This window comes from Rhinolophus ferrumequinum, chromosome 5 (genome assembly GCF_004115265.2).
Source record: "Rhinolophus ferrumequinum isolate MPI-CBG mRhiFer1 chromosome 5, mRhiFer1_v1.p, whole genome shotgun sequence".
In the NCBI taxonomy this organism is placed as follows: Eukaryota; Metazoa; Chordata; class Mammalia; order Chiroptera; family Rhinolophidae; genus Rhinolophus; species Rhinolophus ferrumequinum.
Genome location: NC_046288.1, coordinates 70423231 through 70441428, shown reverse-complemented (window position 1 = coordinate 70441428; position 18198 = coordinate 70423231). Strand labels below are relative to the sequence as shown.

The window sequence follows — 18198 nt, the reverse complement described above, 5'->3', positions numbered from 1 at the left end:
AATATAATACCGGGTATAATATTAATTTTTGCTCCAAAAGACGTATTAGAGCTGAGTATCCGGCTAGGTCTTATTTTCAGGGAAACACGGTAGTAAATAAATGAGATAGACAATCTTTTTATACACTGAGTTTACTCGTAAATGTTAGTTCTTATTTGCAGTTGTCATTTATAATTCATAAGATTCTTCAGAGCATGACAACATATACCATTACCAAGGAACATTTTTCCGCAAGTTTAACATTTTTCAAATAATTTTTACATCTTTATTAATTTTATTTAATATAAAATATTTACAAGAAGGTAGGATTTTGTTCCTAACATCAAGTATTTAGGTCACAAGGATCACATACAAAATGTAAATAAGATTTGTTTTTTTGGCAAAGATTTACACAGGAAACTGATCAAATAATCAGAATATGCAGAAGCTGTAATTGTTTATAGACTCTTGTGATGTCAAGGGGATATGAAAAGATTTTTTTTTCAATAGCTTATGATAGAGATGAACTTATTTCTATTTAAATGCTGTTAAAAGTTTTCTACTGTTCTACTTTTGCCTGTGACATGTAGTGGTTTTGAGGTTTGTATTCTCTCTTCCAACTCAAAGCTTTCATTTAACCAAATATGTTGAAATGGAACTCCATTTAAAATTTCTTATTGATTCTTCTTATTTGATTTGATACTGCCTGTTGACATTTTTATTGGGAAGTTAAACACATCCCATCTGTGGGCTGTCTAGTATCATGCACTGAACTGTTTTCAACAAATCTTATTCAGGAGTCGTTTCTTGAAACACTGTTATAGCCAAGAACTTGGAACACCTTCAGTTTTATAAAAGATGAGTTAAGACAGTTTTGTCCTTGGTAGTTTGTGCCTTAGTGGGGAATCCAGCTATGCTCATAACTAACTATAATGTAAGGAAGAACACAAAGTTTCCTGTAATAGAGACATTTCTCAAGGAACACTGAGGTACAGGAGAAGGAATGATAAATTCAGACGGGGGTTTCAGCAAAGCCTTCGTGAAGGATTTCCTCCTCTTCTTATTTTAACACTGGTAAATTATGCTAGAGAAAGATGAGTTCTGGAAGTTTGGAGGCAGGAGATTTTGTCAGAACACCTGGGTCCTGATTGTCCTCTGCCCTTCCCAGTCAGGATGTGGTTCTTGTTGGAGACAGATAAGTTTATTAAAAAACCAGCAGTACCTAGTGTTTGTAAACATTCCTTTAAATGGGAGAAAATAAAGTCAGTAAGCCTGAGTGGTGGCCAAGTAAGAATGTGGCTTTCTCAGCCCTGCTGGAGCTGGACCTTAGGAGGCTGGTACTTGCAGCCTTGCGTGCCCTTAGGGAGCTTGAGCCAAGATGAATCTGTGCCCAAGACAGGCTGCATGAGCTTCTGCTGTGTGTGCCGCCGCCATTCAGTTAAATCCTGTGTCATTGGCTAAATAGAGTAGGAAGGACATCAGGCCAAGTGGGTCGGGAGTGAGACGGTCTGTTCCCCTCCGTAGGCTCTTCCCGCCTGTTTGTAACACATTTGAAATGGTGCACAATTAATGCAGGAGTATATTTCCGTATCATTATTCTGAGAGTTTAGAAACCCTCAGTTCTACTCCTACAGAGGTAACCACTATTAAAAATTTGGGCTATATTCTTCCACATAATTTGGGCTATATTCTTCCACACAATTAAAATACACATGAAAGTACGTAAATGTAGTTTGGGTTTTCTTCAGGGCAGATGGGCTCATATTAATGAATTTGTATATTATGTATTATGTTCAGTTTTAAAATTTAATAATCTTGAGTTCTTAGCATATATTTAGGATTACTTCTCTCCCTTTAAGTCTGTAGTATTCCTTATCCATAATATAGGTGTAACAGAACTTATTATTAGCTAGTTCCCATTTGGTGTACAACTAGATGTGTTTCTCTCTTAGAAACAACACTGGTAAATGTCTTTGTGTACCACATATGCATGAATATTTTTGTGGGACATATACTTTTAGGACATGTACTGGCTGCAAGGATATGTGCACTTACCGTTTTGATAGATGCTGTCAAATGTTCTCCAAAAGCTTATACCCATATATAACTTTATTATGTATCCATATGTTAACTTACATCCATATATAGCAGTATAAGAGTTGATGAATAGATTTCAACTGGAAAAGCGTGGAGGCAGGAGAGCCTAGTAAATATGGTGAGGAAAGGAAGTAGATAATCTGGTGTAGAGTATAGAAAGCAAGAGAGGCTTGTGGAAGGTGAGTCCAGAAAGATAGGTTTGGACCAGATAACAAAATATTTTTTAGTGTGTTGCTCAGAACTTTAAACTTGAAAAGACAATGCGGGCCTTTCTAAAGGGTTTACATATGAACTTTTTCCCCAAGAGCAGTAACTGTAAAGGCGAGGTTTCTGAGGATGACAGATTAGCTGTGAGGCTGTCCCAACGATCACATGCTCTAACGAAGCCCATGGCATTAGAAATGAAGAAAGGAAGGAATCAGATCCCAGCAGTTATACAGAGTTAATCTCTGAGACTTGGTTTAGGATGAGAAGGGAAAAGACTGAATGTTGTGGCTATCGGAGCGGTTAGGCGGTGCCTTTCACGAAAATAAGACTAGAAATAGGTTTGGGATAAAATCGGAAAAATTTTTTAAAGAAGATAAGTTACTGTCTGTATGTCAGTGTACGTAAGGTGTGGGTTATTTTATTGTGGTCACATAAAATTGACCATTTTAACCAGTTTTAACGACACAGTTCAGTGGTACTGAGTACATTCATATGGTTGTGCGGCCATTCCCACGGTCCAGCTCAGAACTTCTTCCATCTTCCTCAAGTGGAACTCTGAGCCCATTAAACAATAAGTCCCCATTCTCTGTTTCCCCAAACCCTTGGTAACCGTCGTTCTGCTTTCTGTCTCTGTGTATTTGACTGCTCTAGGTACTGCAGATGAGTGGAGTCGTACAGTATTTGTCCTTTTGTGACTGGCTTATTTCACTTAGCGTTAATGTCTTCAAGGTTCATTCATGTTGTAACATGTATCAGAATTTCCTTTTTAAGGCAGAATAGTATTCCATTATATGGACGTACACTTTCAAAAAATCTATCCATCTGCTGATGGACACATGGGATGCTTTCGTTTGGGGGTTTTTTGGGCAAGGGTTTTTTTTGTTTAATTATTGGAGAGTGAATACAATAAAATTAAGTTTGTAAAACAGTACAAAACACTGCACTCTTGTATTGATCCACGGTTAGAAAATAGTGTTTGTTGCCACAAGGATGATTACAGAAGATCTTACTCTGTACAACTCAAATATATAATGACATGGTTTGGGGATCTAAAATGATCTAAAATGCTTATTCTATTAGTGGTAGGATAAGCAAAGTGTTAACATAGTATTACCATAATGGTTAAAGGTATAGTATAAAGTTAACTGATTTTAGAAGACCTGGAGTTTTTAATATAATCATTGGATTATTATGAGGATTAAGTAATACTTTCAAAGTTATGTACACTTTGAAGTGCGCCAAACAGAGAAGGTGGTGTAATACATTTTCTAGCCTGGTTGAAGAATTGTTTTGAAAGAATTTGGATTATTGGATAGATAAAATAAAACGGCCCCTGCATCTGATGAAATAACTTCAGTGATACGGGTATCGTAAAATAGGGATGATGAGTGAGTTGCCATCAAGTAGGTTGTCTGTTGTCTGTTGTGATGCTATCTCCAAAATCTTGATTACTTTGTGGCAGTAATTTCATAATTTGAGTTAAAATGAGAACAGCAGATGAGAACAAGTGTATGGGGCCGTTCCTTTCCCTTTTTGTATTCATTACTTCCTAGGAAATGCATCACTTTCCAAGTTCTCTGCAGTCCATTTCTATTTAGCAAAGTTGTAATTGTAGGCCCACGGACTGATGTTGTGACTTCTTTTGATACAGTTCAACACAGTTCCATCTCAGGAAACTGTGTTATGTTTTGGAACTCATTAACACACAGTTTTCTTTGATGTTCCTTTCCTATTAAAACATCCACCCACACCAATTGCTATATATCAAATTTTTGTAACAGTTGGCATTGGAAAATTGAAAAGCATGAAGAGAATATAAAACATAGATGAAGAATGGTAATGGAAAATTAAAACAGATCAAAAGAAGTCCCTGGAGACTCTTAAATTAGTTCTTTCTAGGATGGGTACAGTTATAGGATAGCTCTTTAGCTTAATTTCTTTCGACCTCATCTTAAAAGATAAGCTAATAGAAGGTAGTTGGTATTTAAATGAGACACTTAACATGTGGAAAGCACTTCATAAATATTGTCTGTTAAACTTATTATTTCTAACTATGGGTTTGAGACTGAGGCATTTTGGTGGCTGGAGAGAAATAGATAATAGGTTACTCTTTTTAGCATAAATTGCCTTTATTGTTTTACCTCTACAGTGTTTGAATATAGACTGTCTCCCTTAAATTAGTCTCTGTAATTAGAAATTTTCTTAATAGTCTTACCACATTATCTTTTATTTAACACTGACGAATATGGCAGAGGATGCATAATTAAAATACCAAGATTACTTGATTAATATGTAATACTTTTACCTCATCAGTTCTTTAAAAAATCCAACTACAAGCAAGAACTAAACAGACTAACTTTACTTATCATATCTCCCTACCCATTTGCAGAAAGTTCTGATAAACTGTAGTGAATTAGAGCCACAAATTTGATCATCACCCACATAATTGGAATAAACATAAGTGTGAACATTTTTTAAACTTAAAAACGTTAAGTGTTTCTTGACCATTAAATTAAAACATTCCTAGGAACATGTTTTATTTTGATTTTAGAATTGTGGCATTAGCAGTAACTGATGACCAAGTTGTACCTTCAGAGGTCAGCAAATGTATATGCCTATTCTGATGGGCAGTGTTTTAGGTGTTTTCACATTTAAGCATTATTACTGCAATTTTTTGCTGGTATTATCTACAGAGAAGTTAAACATCCAATTAAGTTTCTAACCTATGATTCCTTACTCCCAAGTTCAGAACTTGATCAGCACATTCTTTATCACTCATAACCACATAATCTTTTAAGTCACCAAAATTTACATTTTATTTTAAACAAAAAGAGACCTAAGCAACTAAGCTGAAGGAGAAAGAAACTCATAGAAACTCAGTACACCTGCAAACATTTTTATGAATATATTAGGTGGGTGCGAAAGTAATTGCAGTTTTTGTCATTGTTTTTAACCTTTTAAACCGCAATTACATTCGCACCCAGCTAATAGTACACATAAAAAGTACATTCATGCTCTTTCGCGTTTCTTAGTTTCCTCTCAATCCTAAAAAGGAAAGAAACTTCTGTTGACTTGCTTGTTTTGAATAGATACATAGTAGTGTTTATGAGCAGATTTACCTTGTTACTGCTTTTCCTCCCCTAACATCCTTTACTTAGCACTTTTGAACTACTTTGTTTTTTCCTCCCCCTCTACTGTTCCCACCCTCCTGTCTTTGGTCTCCCAGCAGGTACACTGATCCATTTGAAAAAGGATAGTTGTGTATGTGTATATATGCATGTGCATTTATATTTAAATGACACCTGTCCATTCTATGCCATCTAGAATTCTAGCAAAAAAATGCAGGCATATCCGGGTTGAACCCTAGGTGTTTGCCACTTTAAGAGTAGTAGTCTTATCAGACACTTTGGTAGACGTTTTTATCAATGTTACTGAAAATTAGGATATACGTTTTAAGCAATGGGCTTCCCCCAGTTGGGAGTTCCTCAAAGTAAAATCAGCTGAATATTTCCTCTTCCAGAATTGCTAGATCACAAGTATCTTTTAGTTACTAGCTCTCACTGATCCTGACGTCAGTCTCTTAGCTATAGATCTTTGACGTCCTCTTGCCCCCAGTGTTTAACTGGAAAGTACGGTTTTCCTATCAAGATGGGAATCAGAGTAGTTTATGATTTAATGCTCTACAGCAGTGCTGTAGTGGAAAAGTGCTGAAATCCCAGCCAGATCTACATGTAAGTCCTAGTTCTTTTCTCTTACTGCATGTTTTCTTGGGTCAGTCACTTCACTACAGAACCTCAGTTTTCTCCGCTGTAAACTGGGGTTCTGAAAATTAAACGAGGTAATGAGCCAGACCTCGGCGTTTATTCTTTATATAGCCTGCCGTATTTCCCAGTGGTGAGCATTGTTCTTTGTGTGCAAGGGAGGAGCTGTACTTCAGGAGCGTGAACCTAGTAATTCTGTGTAGGATGCTTTTATTTGGAGGCGCAGAGCCATAGGAAACAATGTGGATGTCCTTCCAGGAAGTTGTATATCTACAGAGCCATTAAGTGGTTTAAAGCTGCAGTGGGAACGGTCAGGGGGTTGCACGAATGTGGTAAAATGATCAGTTTCAAAATGATGGCTGTGGCTGCAGTGCTTTTATTGGACCAAGGCCCTTGTTTCTCTGGGCTTCATTAGTTTCTTCCCACCTACTCGGGTAGAGTTCTTTCCTATATGCAATTCTGCCACCATTATCAGCTTTCTGAAGTAACCTACATTTTGTAACCTGCAGTCTCCATAACCTTCAATAGCTCTAAGTCTCAGAAATAGGTAATTTTTCTGACAGTGGGCTTGAAAGGTTTTGTCACTCGAGTATACCCTTTCAAACAGCAAATAGTTTCACTTTCCCCTTAGCACATACTTTTTGGCCCTCCCCTGGGACTTTGTCATCTTCCTTCCATTCCTTGTCTGTTAACCTTTACACGAGCTGTTCCCCAAACCCAGAGTGTAACAGCTTCTCGAAGCTTTCTTTCTTTCCTTGGAAGCCCTTTTTATAGCTTGCTTTCATTAAAAATTTCCTGATCAGTCATCTTTAAGTAATTTTAATTGCTTTATGACATGAATATATATGTGTATTGATAATTTATCAGTTTCATTTTCTTTATGTAGCTTGAGTAGTCTTTCTGTCTTGTAACTCTGGAAGAAAAGTAGAGTGAATTCTTAGATTTAAAAGGTGATACCTAGACTTCTTATTTTAATAATGACATGTTCTTAATGTTTTTATATAAGCAAGGTGGTTGGGGTGAGAAGAGGAACAGAGAGTCTGCCAAGGCAGTCACAGAGCAGCAGTAAAACTTGATAGCAGTCAGCCCTCTCTCTGTCCATACCCATGCATGCTCTTCATAGAAGTATGCTTCAGAAGCAGGAGCTCTTTTCCGTTTAATGACTTCCATGAAATTAAAACGATTCAGTAATATTAACAGCAGGAGGGGCATTGTTTGAAGGAACCCCCGCTGTCTCTATTAATGAATTCCCTTTTATACAGGTGTGTGGTGATTTCCTGATCTCATTCAACACAGAGTAAAATAGTTGGTCAATCAGAAGTGGACCTGGCACCTACCAAGTGTTCAGACCTGTTTTTTAGGTTATTTTTCATTCAGAAGAAAACTGAAGAATCGATTGGGTTAGAGATTGTGGGGTTTTGAGAGATCCTAGCAAAGGAAGAGTTGTCACTATGACCACTAAGCACGTACGTCTCGTCCGTACGAAGGTTCGCATTAACAGTGACAGTGTTGTTACCTAATAATAGTGGCGGCTTCTTGGTTTTTCTTAGTCATGGCAGCAGTTAACAGTGCACCAGTGGCTTAACATACCAACATTTAAGTCCTTATTTTTTGTTTTTGTTTTTAAGTCATTGAAATTATGAGACTATCATTCAAATGGAAGCATTATAGTTCTTCGGGACCATTATGATCTCAAAAGGAAAGGAGAATGATACTGATACACGGGCTGAGGTGTTTTGAGGTGCATCGAACTGTCCCAAGCTGTGATTTACCTTAACATGTTCTTGAAGTACCATGGCGTGGATTAAAAGGTATGCTTTAGAAGTCTCCCAGTGCCCCCAGCGTCGTGGATGCAATAAACGTTCATGAGTCTGTACTTAATTATCTCATATTTTAAGATATTGTAGTGTTTAGATTGCAAATGTGGTTATGGATTTATGGCAATACATATATTTTTGGTTAGGGAAAAAAAGTCTATTATTTCAAGCCTGATGGGTGAATTTTTTTTTCTTTTTGCGATACGGTTAGAGAAGACACTGTAGCTGTTTTCCCTAGATTTTTTTTTATTTAATTAAAGGTTATTGGGGTGACAATTGTTAGTAAAGTTACAAAGATTTCAGGTGTACAATTCTGTAATACATCTTCTATATATCACATTGTGTGTTCACCACCCAGAGTCAGTTCTCCTTCCATCACCATATATTTGACCCCGTTTACCCCACTTCTACCATCCCCTGCCCCTTATTTTCCCTAGATTTTAATAGTAATAGGCTATAATTCCTCTCACCAAATAGTTTAGGGATTATGCATATATTAGTCTGTAATTATCTTTTTGATTTATATCATAGACTAGTTTTTCTGCAGTGCTGTTTTTTCATGGTAGCCTGAACAGGAAACACTTGGATAAATTCTTCAATTGGGGTGTTAATCTGATCAAACAAAATAATTCTTACCTGTGCTATTTATAGTTTGTGCTTGTTTTTGTCTTTTATAAAGAATTTTTATTGAGAGGAAAATGAGTAATTCTTTATTAATAGTGCGATTGTATGTATGCAGTTAATCATTCATGTGTTTGTGGTATATAGTCCTACTGTTATTTGTGGTTGCTGGTAGTGGTAATTCTAGGCTTTGTTACCCATCTAACCATCAAAAATCTTTTAGCTTTTTATGTTCATAACATTTTTATTTGGGTGATGTGGACAAAACCATTTTTAATTATTTGAAACCTTGGAAGTCTCCTAATTTTGTACTGTGTGCTTGCTGCTAAATGATTCCTTAAGGGTGGTAAAAGGGAACCAACACAAGGAGAAGGCTGAGTTCATTAATGTTACATCACATTCAGAATTCTTTATCTTTTAGGTAATGAAGGAAAATATGTTGGGAAGATAGAGGTTTAAGTCATGAATAGATTAAATTTAATGGAAATGCACTAGTGCACTAACTGATAATCTATCAGTTAGGCCGCCTTTTGTTAAGATTCTTGTGATATGTCAGCAGTTAAATTCTTAATGGAATTTAGTTATTAAACCTAAGGTAAAACTGCTTTATATTAAATATAATGACAGTGATCTAATCAAGTTACATGGTAAAGTCAGCTGCTTATTAACCAAGGCAATTATTCATTTGAACCAGGTACTTTATGTCCAATGGCACACAATAGTATCCAGTGTCCAAAAAGATCTTTTCTGATATAATGTATGTAATCGATACATTGTTTACAAAATACATTTTTCTATAATATTATACTTACTAATTCAGCTTCAGACTCTTTTTTGGGGTGGCACTTGGTATCTGTTTGTTGTCAATACACTGGATTCTTGATGCACAGCTAGAGTTGGGAATTCCTATTCTTTTTGGAAGAGTTTGTAACAGTGGTTAAGAGCTTAGATTCTGGGGCCAACTGTCCTGTGTTTCAGATCTAACACTTTGTTATTTTGACAGGTTGTAAAATGATCTGGGAAAAAAACTATAAATGTATATATTAAGAATATAACATAAGTGTATAATTATATAATGTAATTTATATATTGTATTTTATGTGTATGTACATGTATATATATGTGTACACACACACACACACACACGGTGCCAAAAAATACTTACACATTTTAGGAGATGTTATCTATGCGTTAGCAGTAGTTTGCCATAATCAAGTGTCTGGACGCTGATGGTAACCACTTTCAGCACCTCTTATAATTGCTGAAGTCAAACGTGACTTGTATTCATTTTTTGTTATGGGAAAATATTGAGTATTACAATTTTAATACAGTTTTCCTTTCTTAAAATGTACATTTTTTGGCCCCCCACCGCTTCCCGGTGTGTGTGTACACATAATTTATATATGTGTGTGTGTGTGTGTGTGTGTGTGTGTGTGTGTGTATACACATATATAATATACACTTAGTGCAGAGTTGAGCATGTAGGAAGCCAGTGTAAGATTACCAGTGGTGATGATTATTAACTGCCAGAAAAGGAACCTCTTTTGGGGGGTGGGGTACTATTAGATTTCTTCTTATCCTGAGTCTTACACTTTCTCCTGTGACCTTCCTAGAATTAAATAAACAATCACTATTTGATGTTTTCAGTTTTTTGGGCTTTTTCTCATCAGTAAAAGAAGATGGTTACTAGAGAATGGTAATTTATCTGTAGTCCTCTTATCCTGTTAGGGTCATTTGTGCATCTTTTAAAGCTGTGTTTTTCAAATTGCAGGTTCCAGCCCATTCATTAGTGGGTCAAGAAATCGATTTAGTGGGTTATATAACCAGCAGTAAGACATGTATTATAATAGAAAATAAAACAGTGCACTGAATGTAGAAAACAGTATATTTTTTAAAAAAACAAACATTTTAATTTTTAAAAATGCTGCAATAAACAAAATATATACACACTGATGTGTATGTTCATTGGATCGTTTTCGTCCCACTAAGCATATGCCTCCCTTAGTTACAGGAGTCCCTCGGAAGTGGTATTAGTTTTGTATTGTTTTGCCACACTAAGAAGTGACCAGGATAGGTACCAGCCTGTTACTTCTGTTGGTATGTCCTGCTCTGTCCCCTCCAAGGATCCCCCTACCGTCCTTTCCATTTGAAGTGAAGGTTAGTACAGGATATTATCTAAGGAGTGGAGGAGAATAGGACATAAGCAGTGGCTTTTGAGGGGCATTAACCAAAGCTGCTTTATCAAGTAGAGTGATATGTATGTTGTAAAATTGTGTCTAAAAAACAATTTCCTCCCTAGAAAACAGTAAGACAATGAAGATTTCTGGTAAATTGTTTCATAACAATGGAATTTGTACATCAGTTTTCTACACTTGGGACTTAAAACTGGAAGAACTCTGCCAAAATAAAAGGCCTAAAGATAATAAGCCCAGTTCTTCTCTCAAGTTCTTGAAATTGAGTCAAACATACAGAGTTTCTGCTCTGAACTGCGTATGATATATATACTAAACTTAGAAATCATGTTTTGAACTTACAGAGAAGATAAAGTGGTAACTCCCCAACCAGTGGGTTCACTACCCAGATGGTGGTTGCTTGTCTTTGCACCAGTGTACGCAGGCATTTCTTGCTAGCGGTGGAGGCAGAGGACTGGAGCCCATGGCTTCAGAGAACGGAAGAGTTGAATTCCTGCCTTTTGCTACTTTGTTTCCCCCGAGTCCCCCATCCCCACTGACCCAGTCTACACCCAGACTACCCCAGTTCTTCCTGTTCGTCTCAGTAGCATCGCTTGGCTTTTTATCATTATTTCAGTCGTGTGTACGCCCCACTTCATCATGTTCTGCCTCATACTGTTTATGCTGTTGAGAGAGCAAGGTTGCCTGTTGTCACTTTGTGGCATTTGTTTCTTCAAAACTGTGTCCCTTTTCTTTGGTTATCATCATGCAAAAGAGCAACTTGCAGTCTTTTTCTGTAGATTTTTTTTCCTCCTAAGGTGTAAGGTTTAGAAGGAAACTTGAACTTAATTGTAGTTTAGTTGGCCCAGAACTGACAGCAGTGGCCAGAGGCAGCACCCCAGCCACACATCTAGAATTAGAAGAAAGAAGATTGCGTAACTTACGTTAATTATTAGATACGATTCCAGTAAACTTGTGGTTATTAACAAGTCAAAATCACCCTTTAAGAATGAAGATTAGCTGCTTTGAGACTATTTCAAAATGATGTTTTAGATTGTGAAGATTAGTTTTAAAAATCTTGACTAAATGGCAGTATTGTTAGCATTAGGCAATTTCTCAAGCTATTTTATATTTTAGTTGAAAACAATACTATTTTGCAGTTCTGTGGGCTCTGGGATATCTACAGAGGGTGCCAAAAAATGTATACACATTTAAGAAAGAAAAAACTATTAAAATTGCAATACAATAAGTGATGCTAGCATTCATTTGATTAATACCATCTTTTGAGTGAACGACATACTACACATTGCTACGTAATTCAATTCAACTTCAAAAAGTAATACATTAATAACATCTCTTAAAATGTGTGTACATTTTTTTGGCACCCCCGGTATTAAGAGTACTTTAGATCGCCATCTCAAGTACGAACTTAATTGAAAAGTGGGATATGCTGTGTCAGTAATTGTCATGAAAATCAAGGTCCTTTTGAAAACTACAATGCAGTCAGTTTATCTTGTACTGTTGAACTATTATGGCATTAAGAGGAGAGTATATAAGTGAGCAGGAAAATATGCGTGCATTCTTTCCTCAAGATGCCACACTTCTTGCTTGAATGAGTATAGCTTTCCTTATGGAGACCTTACCAGTGATGTAGCCAGATTCCTTCTTACTCATTTCAGGAGGTGAGCTCTTGTGCTGCTTTGTTATGTAGCTAGTGAAGAAGGAAGTGCAAATAAAATAACGGCAGCTTTACTTGACCTCCACAAGTCCCCAGGTGTTGCTTTGACAACTATCATGTCACCATATAAGTTGAAAATATGCTACTTTTGTGTTTTATAATAATAGGTGATTAAAAATGGACATACAAGTCCTGGTGGTAGCAGCTAAGCAGCTAGATTAATCAAGTGCGTGCAAGTTAGCTTTATTAGAACTCCTTTATTGTTGAAATTCCCCTGGGAAAACTAACCTGTGAGAAATTCTAGCCCAGGGGCAAGGAGCATACCGGAAGTATATATAAAACATGGGTGATCTGGAGAAGGTAGGCCCCTGGCACTTCAGTCTCTCTGCCCCCAATTTCCTTGTCCTAAATTACACAAATTTTGTTGACTCCTGTATACCTGGAATAGTGACTAGTCGTAGCAGGTACTCAGTAAATACTTGTCAAACAAATGAACTTTTGATACTAGGTTTTTAAGATATCTGTCTTATCCTGGAAGATCAGCTGTCTCTTCTTCACCTATCTCTTAATTTACATATGGAGAGGATGAGTCGATATTTAAGGAAGTAATCTTATTTCAAAATGATCTTGATCTTAATTTTTACAGTTTTGTCATCACGCTGCGCTTTCGCAGGTTGGGATTTGTAAGTGTAACTAAAGGCCGAGGAAATCTGAGTGCGTAAATAGCTAACATTTAATGAGTATTGCACTTCCACAATGCCCCTTCCCAAGTGTTTTACATGTGTTATTAACTCAGCCTTCACACAGCTCTCCAGGTTAGAATTCACATTCCTATTTTACAGATGTGGAGGCTGAAGCTATAGAATAACCAAAAGGGTTAGAAAGACCTGGACGTTTGGGGAACAAAACTTGGTAATAGTTTATGAATTCAGTAGGTTTTTCTCATAATGGTAGAGATCCATTATCCAAGTATGAGATTTTTTATAAGGCAAGAATGATTGTAACTTGTGCTCATATCCCACAGAAGAGAAAGCTCTGTATTTGAGCTAAAACAGCTCCATTTGGGGGATCGACCAGATTTGGTTTGTTAGGAGGTAGTTGCCGTTTTTATGGCCTCTGGACACTCGGTTGCTCTCCTTTATTTCTCTTCTCCTCGGTGGCTGTGACGCTTCCTCATGTAGTCTTTCTCTTCTGTCTTTTCTATTGCGCTCACTGTAGTGTTCCTCCCCTCTCCTTTTCCCCCTTACCACCCCTCAGTGCTCTCTGCACTTTTACATACAACCTGAACCAACAGAATATTTGTTCTACATTCTTCTTGTTTAGAATAATATATGAACAGTGTTTTTGAGTCTGAGAACCAGTCAGGCCGAGTGGAAGTGATGATGCTGTGAAAAACAGCATGTGACGTAGGGCCTAGGAGGTTGTCCAAAAGTGAAGAGGGCTGACCCAGGACAAGGAGTATGCCTCTTCCAGAATAAACAGTGTGTGGGTATAACGGCCAGGCCACTAGGATTAATTCTTGAGCAATAGAACCAAAACAAGGCATTGACGGATAACCAGGGGGAAAAGTCAACATTTAGAATAATTCCCCTTTTAAATTTGAGTTTCATTCCAAAGTTCAAATTTATACTTAGCATTGAGAATTTAATTTTTAAAAGCGCAGAAGTTAATCTGTTAACTGCATCATTATTATCAGTTTACACATAATGAGTCTTGTATTAGCATTTGATTATTGTTATTACAATAACAAAAATGGCCTGGTTGAAATTGCTGGAGACCTGCACCTGGTAAATGCAGGTTTTCCTATGTTAAACTCCAAAACCTTGGGTCTTATTATGCCAAAAATGCTAGTAGCCGAAAGACTGATTTTCAGGCATGGAGTCTACAGTACCAGGCAGAGGGGGGAGGGAAGGAAGGAAGAAGAAAGAGGTGGTCTGAAAGAATTTATTTATATAAGCAATAGGCAAAGGGTGAGAAAAGGTGTAAAAGGCTAGTGGAGCCCACGTAAAAAAACAGCGGCCCCTGTGGAGTGGCGGGGGGTGGCCACCTGGAAAGCTCACGTGTAAACAAGTGGAGGATCTGCGGAAATAGCCACCTGGAAAGCAAAATTCCAACAGGCACAACAGGAATGTGCGAAGTCTTACTCGAGTTCTTCTGTCTCTTTCACCACTATAATTTATTAGGTTGGTGCAAAAGTAATTTCGGTTTTTGCAATTGTTTTTAACCTTTTAAACCACAATTACTTTTGCACCAACCTAATAGAACATCTCAAGAATTTTTTCCTTGTGATTTCCCCCGCTTTTATCCAGATCTTCTGAAGAAAGCAGCCCAAGTAGAATGTCTGCGTGATTTTAATGATGCTTAAATGGCCCTTTTATGTTCAAGGCACTGTCCCACCATTGCTAGGAAGGCTTCTTCCTAGGTGTCCCTGTGCCACAGAGGGAAGTCCAAGGATTACATCAGGTGATGAGTTGTCTTCTTCAGCCACTTATGGGCAAACAGAGTGTAACCAGTCACCAGCTGATGAGGATTTCAATTTTTTTGAAGAGTAACTTCTGGAAAGATACAGGTGGCTAGTTCCATCTGTCGAGCAAGCATAATGTTAGTTGGGATTTGATTTATGGATCTGCATAATTGAGAGAAGCAACAGGTATAACATTAAAAATTATCACAATCAAAAAAGGCAAAATACTGAACCAACTTGTAATAGTTTTCTAAATAATGGGTTTATCCCTGCTGGCAACCAACTAAAAGGTTACTGTAAGCAGTTAGACATCTAAATAAGGGGTATGTTTTTAAAAGTTAATGAGAAAAGAAACAAAATTAATGATTAAAGTAAATTATAAATGTAGTTCCTGAGTCTATAAGGCTATCAAGGAGATTTTTAGATGTAAGGCTCAAAGCTTCTGTTGCTGCAGTGAAGGCGGGCAGTGGTAGTCCGATGGCCTGCAGTTTGAAGGTCCCTGATGTCATCAGGTAGATGCTCAGCTAAACTGGCTTACATAGCATCAGTCACTGAGATTACTTAAGCATGAGCTGTATTGGCCGTTTCTCTGAAATTTACATCAAGTCGTCTAGCTGTAGTTTATAATTATAAGGCACAGGAAAAAATGTGTTTTAGTTCCCAATAATTCCAAGTCAAAGGAAGGTAGAAAAAAGAAATGTTAGCTTGGAGAATTGTAGCCAAATATTTAAGAAAACTGGAAAAATTCAGGTTGTAATCCAGTTAACAGGTGAAAAATAAAACTTTAAAGACAATTAACTGAATGCTAGAATCTGATATCCATAGTGTGTATTATTATAGTTTCTATTGAAACATAACTTTTCTCTCAAAAATCACGGTCGTTTTTTATCAAATATTGCCAAATTAAGACTTTATTGCATAAGTCTAGTTTTAATAAATTAGGCCTGATTATTTGTATAAATACAGTAAGAACAGCAATTGATTATATAGGCTCTTTTAAACCTGCTCAAATATGACATTCCACTCACAGCTTTGGTAATAAAACCAGTTTCCAATTGTGTCCTATTATTAAGAGAAGAGTTTCTTACTGAATTTTTGTAAATAACCATGTTGCCATGAAAATAATAGTACTCATGACGAGTTTCCAAATTCTGGAGGGATCAGGTAGGAAGGAAAATGTAAATATTACTTCTAAAGGTATAATTTACCAAGTTGCTCTAAGTCGTAAGTAACAAAAGATTTTAAAAATCAATTTCAAATAAAAAGGCATAAAAATATCCTCATTTAGTCCCATAACTCTCGTTTATCTTGATCATTTGCCAGTATTTCATGAATCCCGTTATTCTTTAGAGTTCTGTAAATCTTCATCCAGTTAAAGATAATCTGCAAATCTATTCTCCGAAACTTATATTTAGAGTAAGTCAGTCTTCTACGTGGATCTTTCTGAAGATGAAACATATTTGCAAAAGCATCAGAGTAAAGCAATGACTGTAAATGAGAAAAAACTTAATTAAAATGATATAGATCTGATTATAATGCAATTGGAAAACAAATTTGCTTTTCTCTAACAACATTTTGAGATAATTAGAATTACAAGTGAAAATATTGTATAATGTATATAAAATACAACATAATTATTATTTCTTTGACAAAGCTTCCCATGTAATTTTAGTATATCAAATAGACTTAATTAGTTTAAATTTTCTCTTTTATAAGGAGAGAGAGTAAATCTTGGAGGCATTCTAGGGGCCCATTGGAATAACCCAAAGCTATTCCAGGTTAAGGAAGTCTGAAAACTTGAACCCTGGGAAGTTTGTCAAGCATACTTGACTAAAAGATCATATATTATGAAAAATTAAATTATTTTTTCAAAGTGACTACAGATATCAAACAAAAATACAAGTTACCTATTGTTAGCAAAACCTTCAATATAAAACACAAAACTTTTAATAAAACACTCTTGCTTTCTAGGTAGAAACCTTTTTCATTTCTTATCTGGAGCAGAACAATAAATACAGGAAAAACTGTCTTTAACAGAATGAAAAAGAACCAAACTCTGGTTTTGCATCAACTAAATTTTGTTATTTAAATTTGCTCATTTAAATGCATTCTAATCTTATTCAGCTTAACCAGATATAAAATTTTGTTTTTTTTAAGATTTCTTTTTATAAACTACCTATATAACCTGTCCAATTTAGAGTGTCTCTTCTTATTCATTAAGAAATAACCAGCTTAGGGCAAAAAATTTTAATTCCCTCAAAATGTATTCCTACTTTTATCCCGAGTCTAGCTTCACAAATATTTTCTCCTGCAAATCTAAATTTAGAAGGGAGAAAGATTCTGAATTCTGACTTAAATTAATTTTAGTAAGGGTAACCCAGTTAGATTTTTTTTTTTTTTTTTTTTTTAGAAAAACTGCATGAATCAACCCCATGTATTTATTTATGTTTTAAGCACCTATGGGTGTTTTGGGGGAGTGGCAGGGTAAGTTTTGGAGCTTTGGCTTCCTATAATTTAAATTGCTTTCAACCAATCAAAGCTGGGAAATTGTTTTCTGGTGGATAGAGTGCTGCTTCTGCCCACCGCAATAGGTCGGTGACTGCCCTTATCTTTGGAGTGGAAAAGCCCCATTCTCAGTTTCCAAAGCTAAGCTAGCATTGGTCAGGCGGGAGCCAAACACAAACACCAAATAGTAATTACATGGAATGGCCACAAGATGCCACTGTGAGGTCAATTATGTCAAAGACTAACTGCGATGAAGACAGTTGAGGGCATCCCCTCAAACTCACCCAGACACGGTACCTGCCGAATGTGGACGCAGAGGGAGCGATGCGTCATCACGTTCAGGGGGCTACTTATGAATGCTTTCTGTTTCCAGTAAAAACGGTGCTTCTCCCACAAGGTGTGGGCTTGCACGATCCAGGGCGGAAATCCAGGGAGGGGCAGAAAAAAAGAGGAGCACATTGGGTCCCATAAGCCACCAGAGGGTTGTGTTGGTGTCATACGCCGTCCTGAGAGAGCAGTGTCCCTTTCTGCTTCTCCAAATCTTGGCCCCTCGTTTGGGTGCCAAAATGTTCAACAAAAAATCTTTAACCTCCCACAGCTGAAAGTCTTTTTGTAAGGTTTTATTGAGCCCAAAATGCTACCGTGTTTCCCTGAAAATAAGACCGGGTGTTATATTAATTTTTGCTCCAAAAGACGCATTAGGGCATATTTTCAGGGCATATCTTATTTTTTCATGTACAGCAATCTACATGTATTCAAATACAGTCATATCATCTTCTGGAACATCGTCATAATATACTAAATGCATTCGGCTGGCTGACTATCTTAACTGGGGCTTATTTTCGGGGTAGGCCTTATTTACAGGGAAACACGGTAGTAGCCAAAAGACTGGTCTTGG

The 18198-nt window shown here is 36.7% G+C and overlaps 1 protein-coding gene across 5 annotated transcripts in view; it reads left to right on the top strand.

Moving 5' to 3' along the window:
* Window positions 1-18198, top strand: part of RBPJ (recombination signal binding protein for immunoglobulin kappa J region) — a 200828-nt gene that overhangs the window by 130856 nt on the left and 51774 nt on the right. For 3 of the 5 annotated variants that reach the window (XM_033105911.1, XM_033105910.1, XM_033105909.1), the window contains exon 2: window positions 7673-7855. The exons of the other annotated variants lie outside the window; for them this stretch is intronic. In XM_033105911.1, the coding sequence (XP_032961802.1) occupies window positions 7839-7855 (17 nt within the window). In that variant the 5' untranslated portion in view covers window positions 7673-7838. The remainder of the gene's footprint in view (window positions 1-7672; window positions 7856-18198) is intronic. 5 annotated transcript variants of the gene reach the window in all.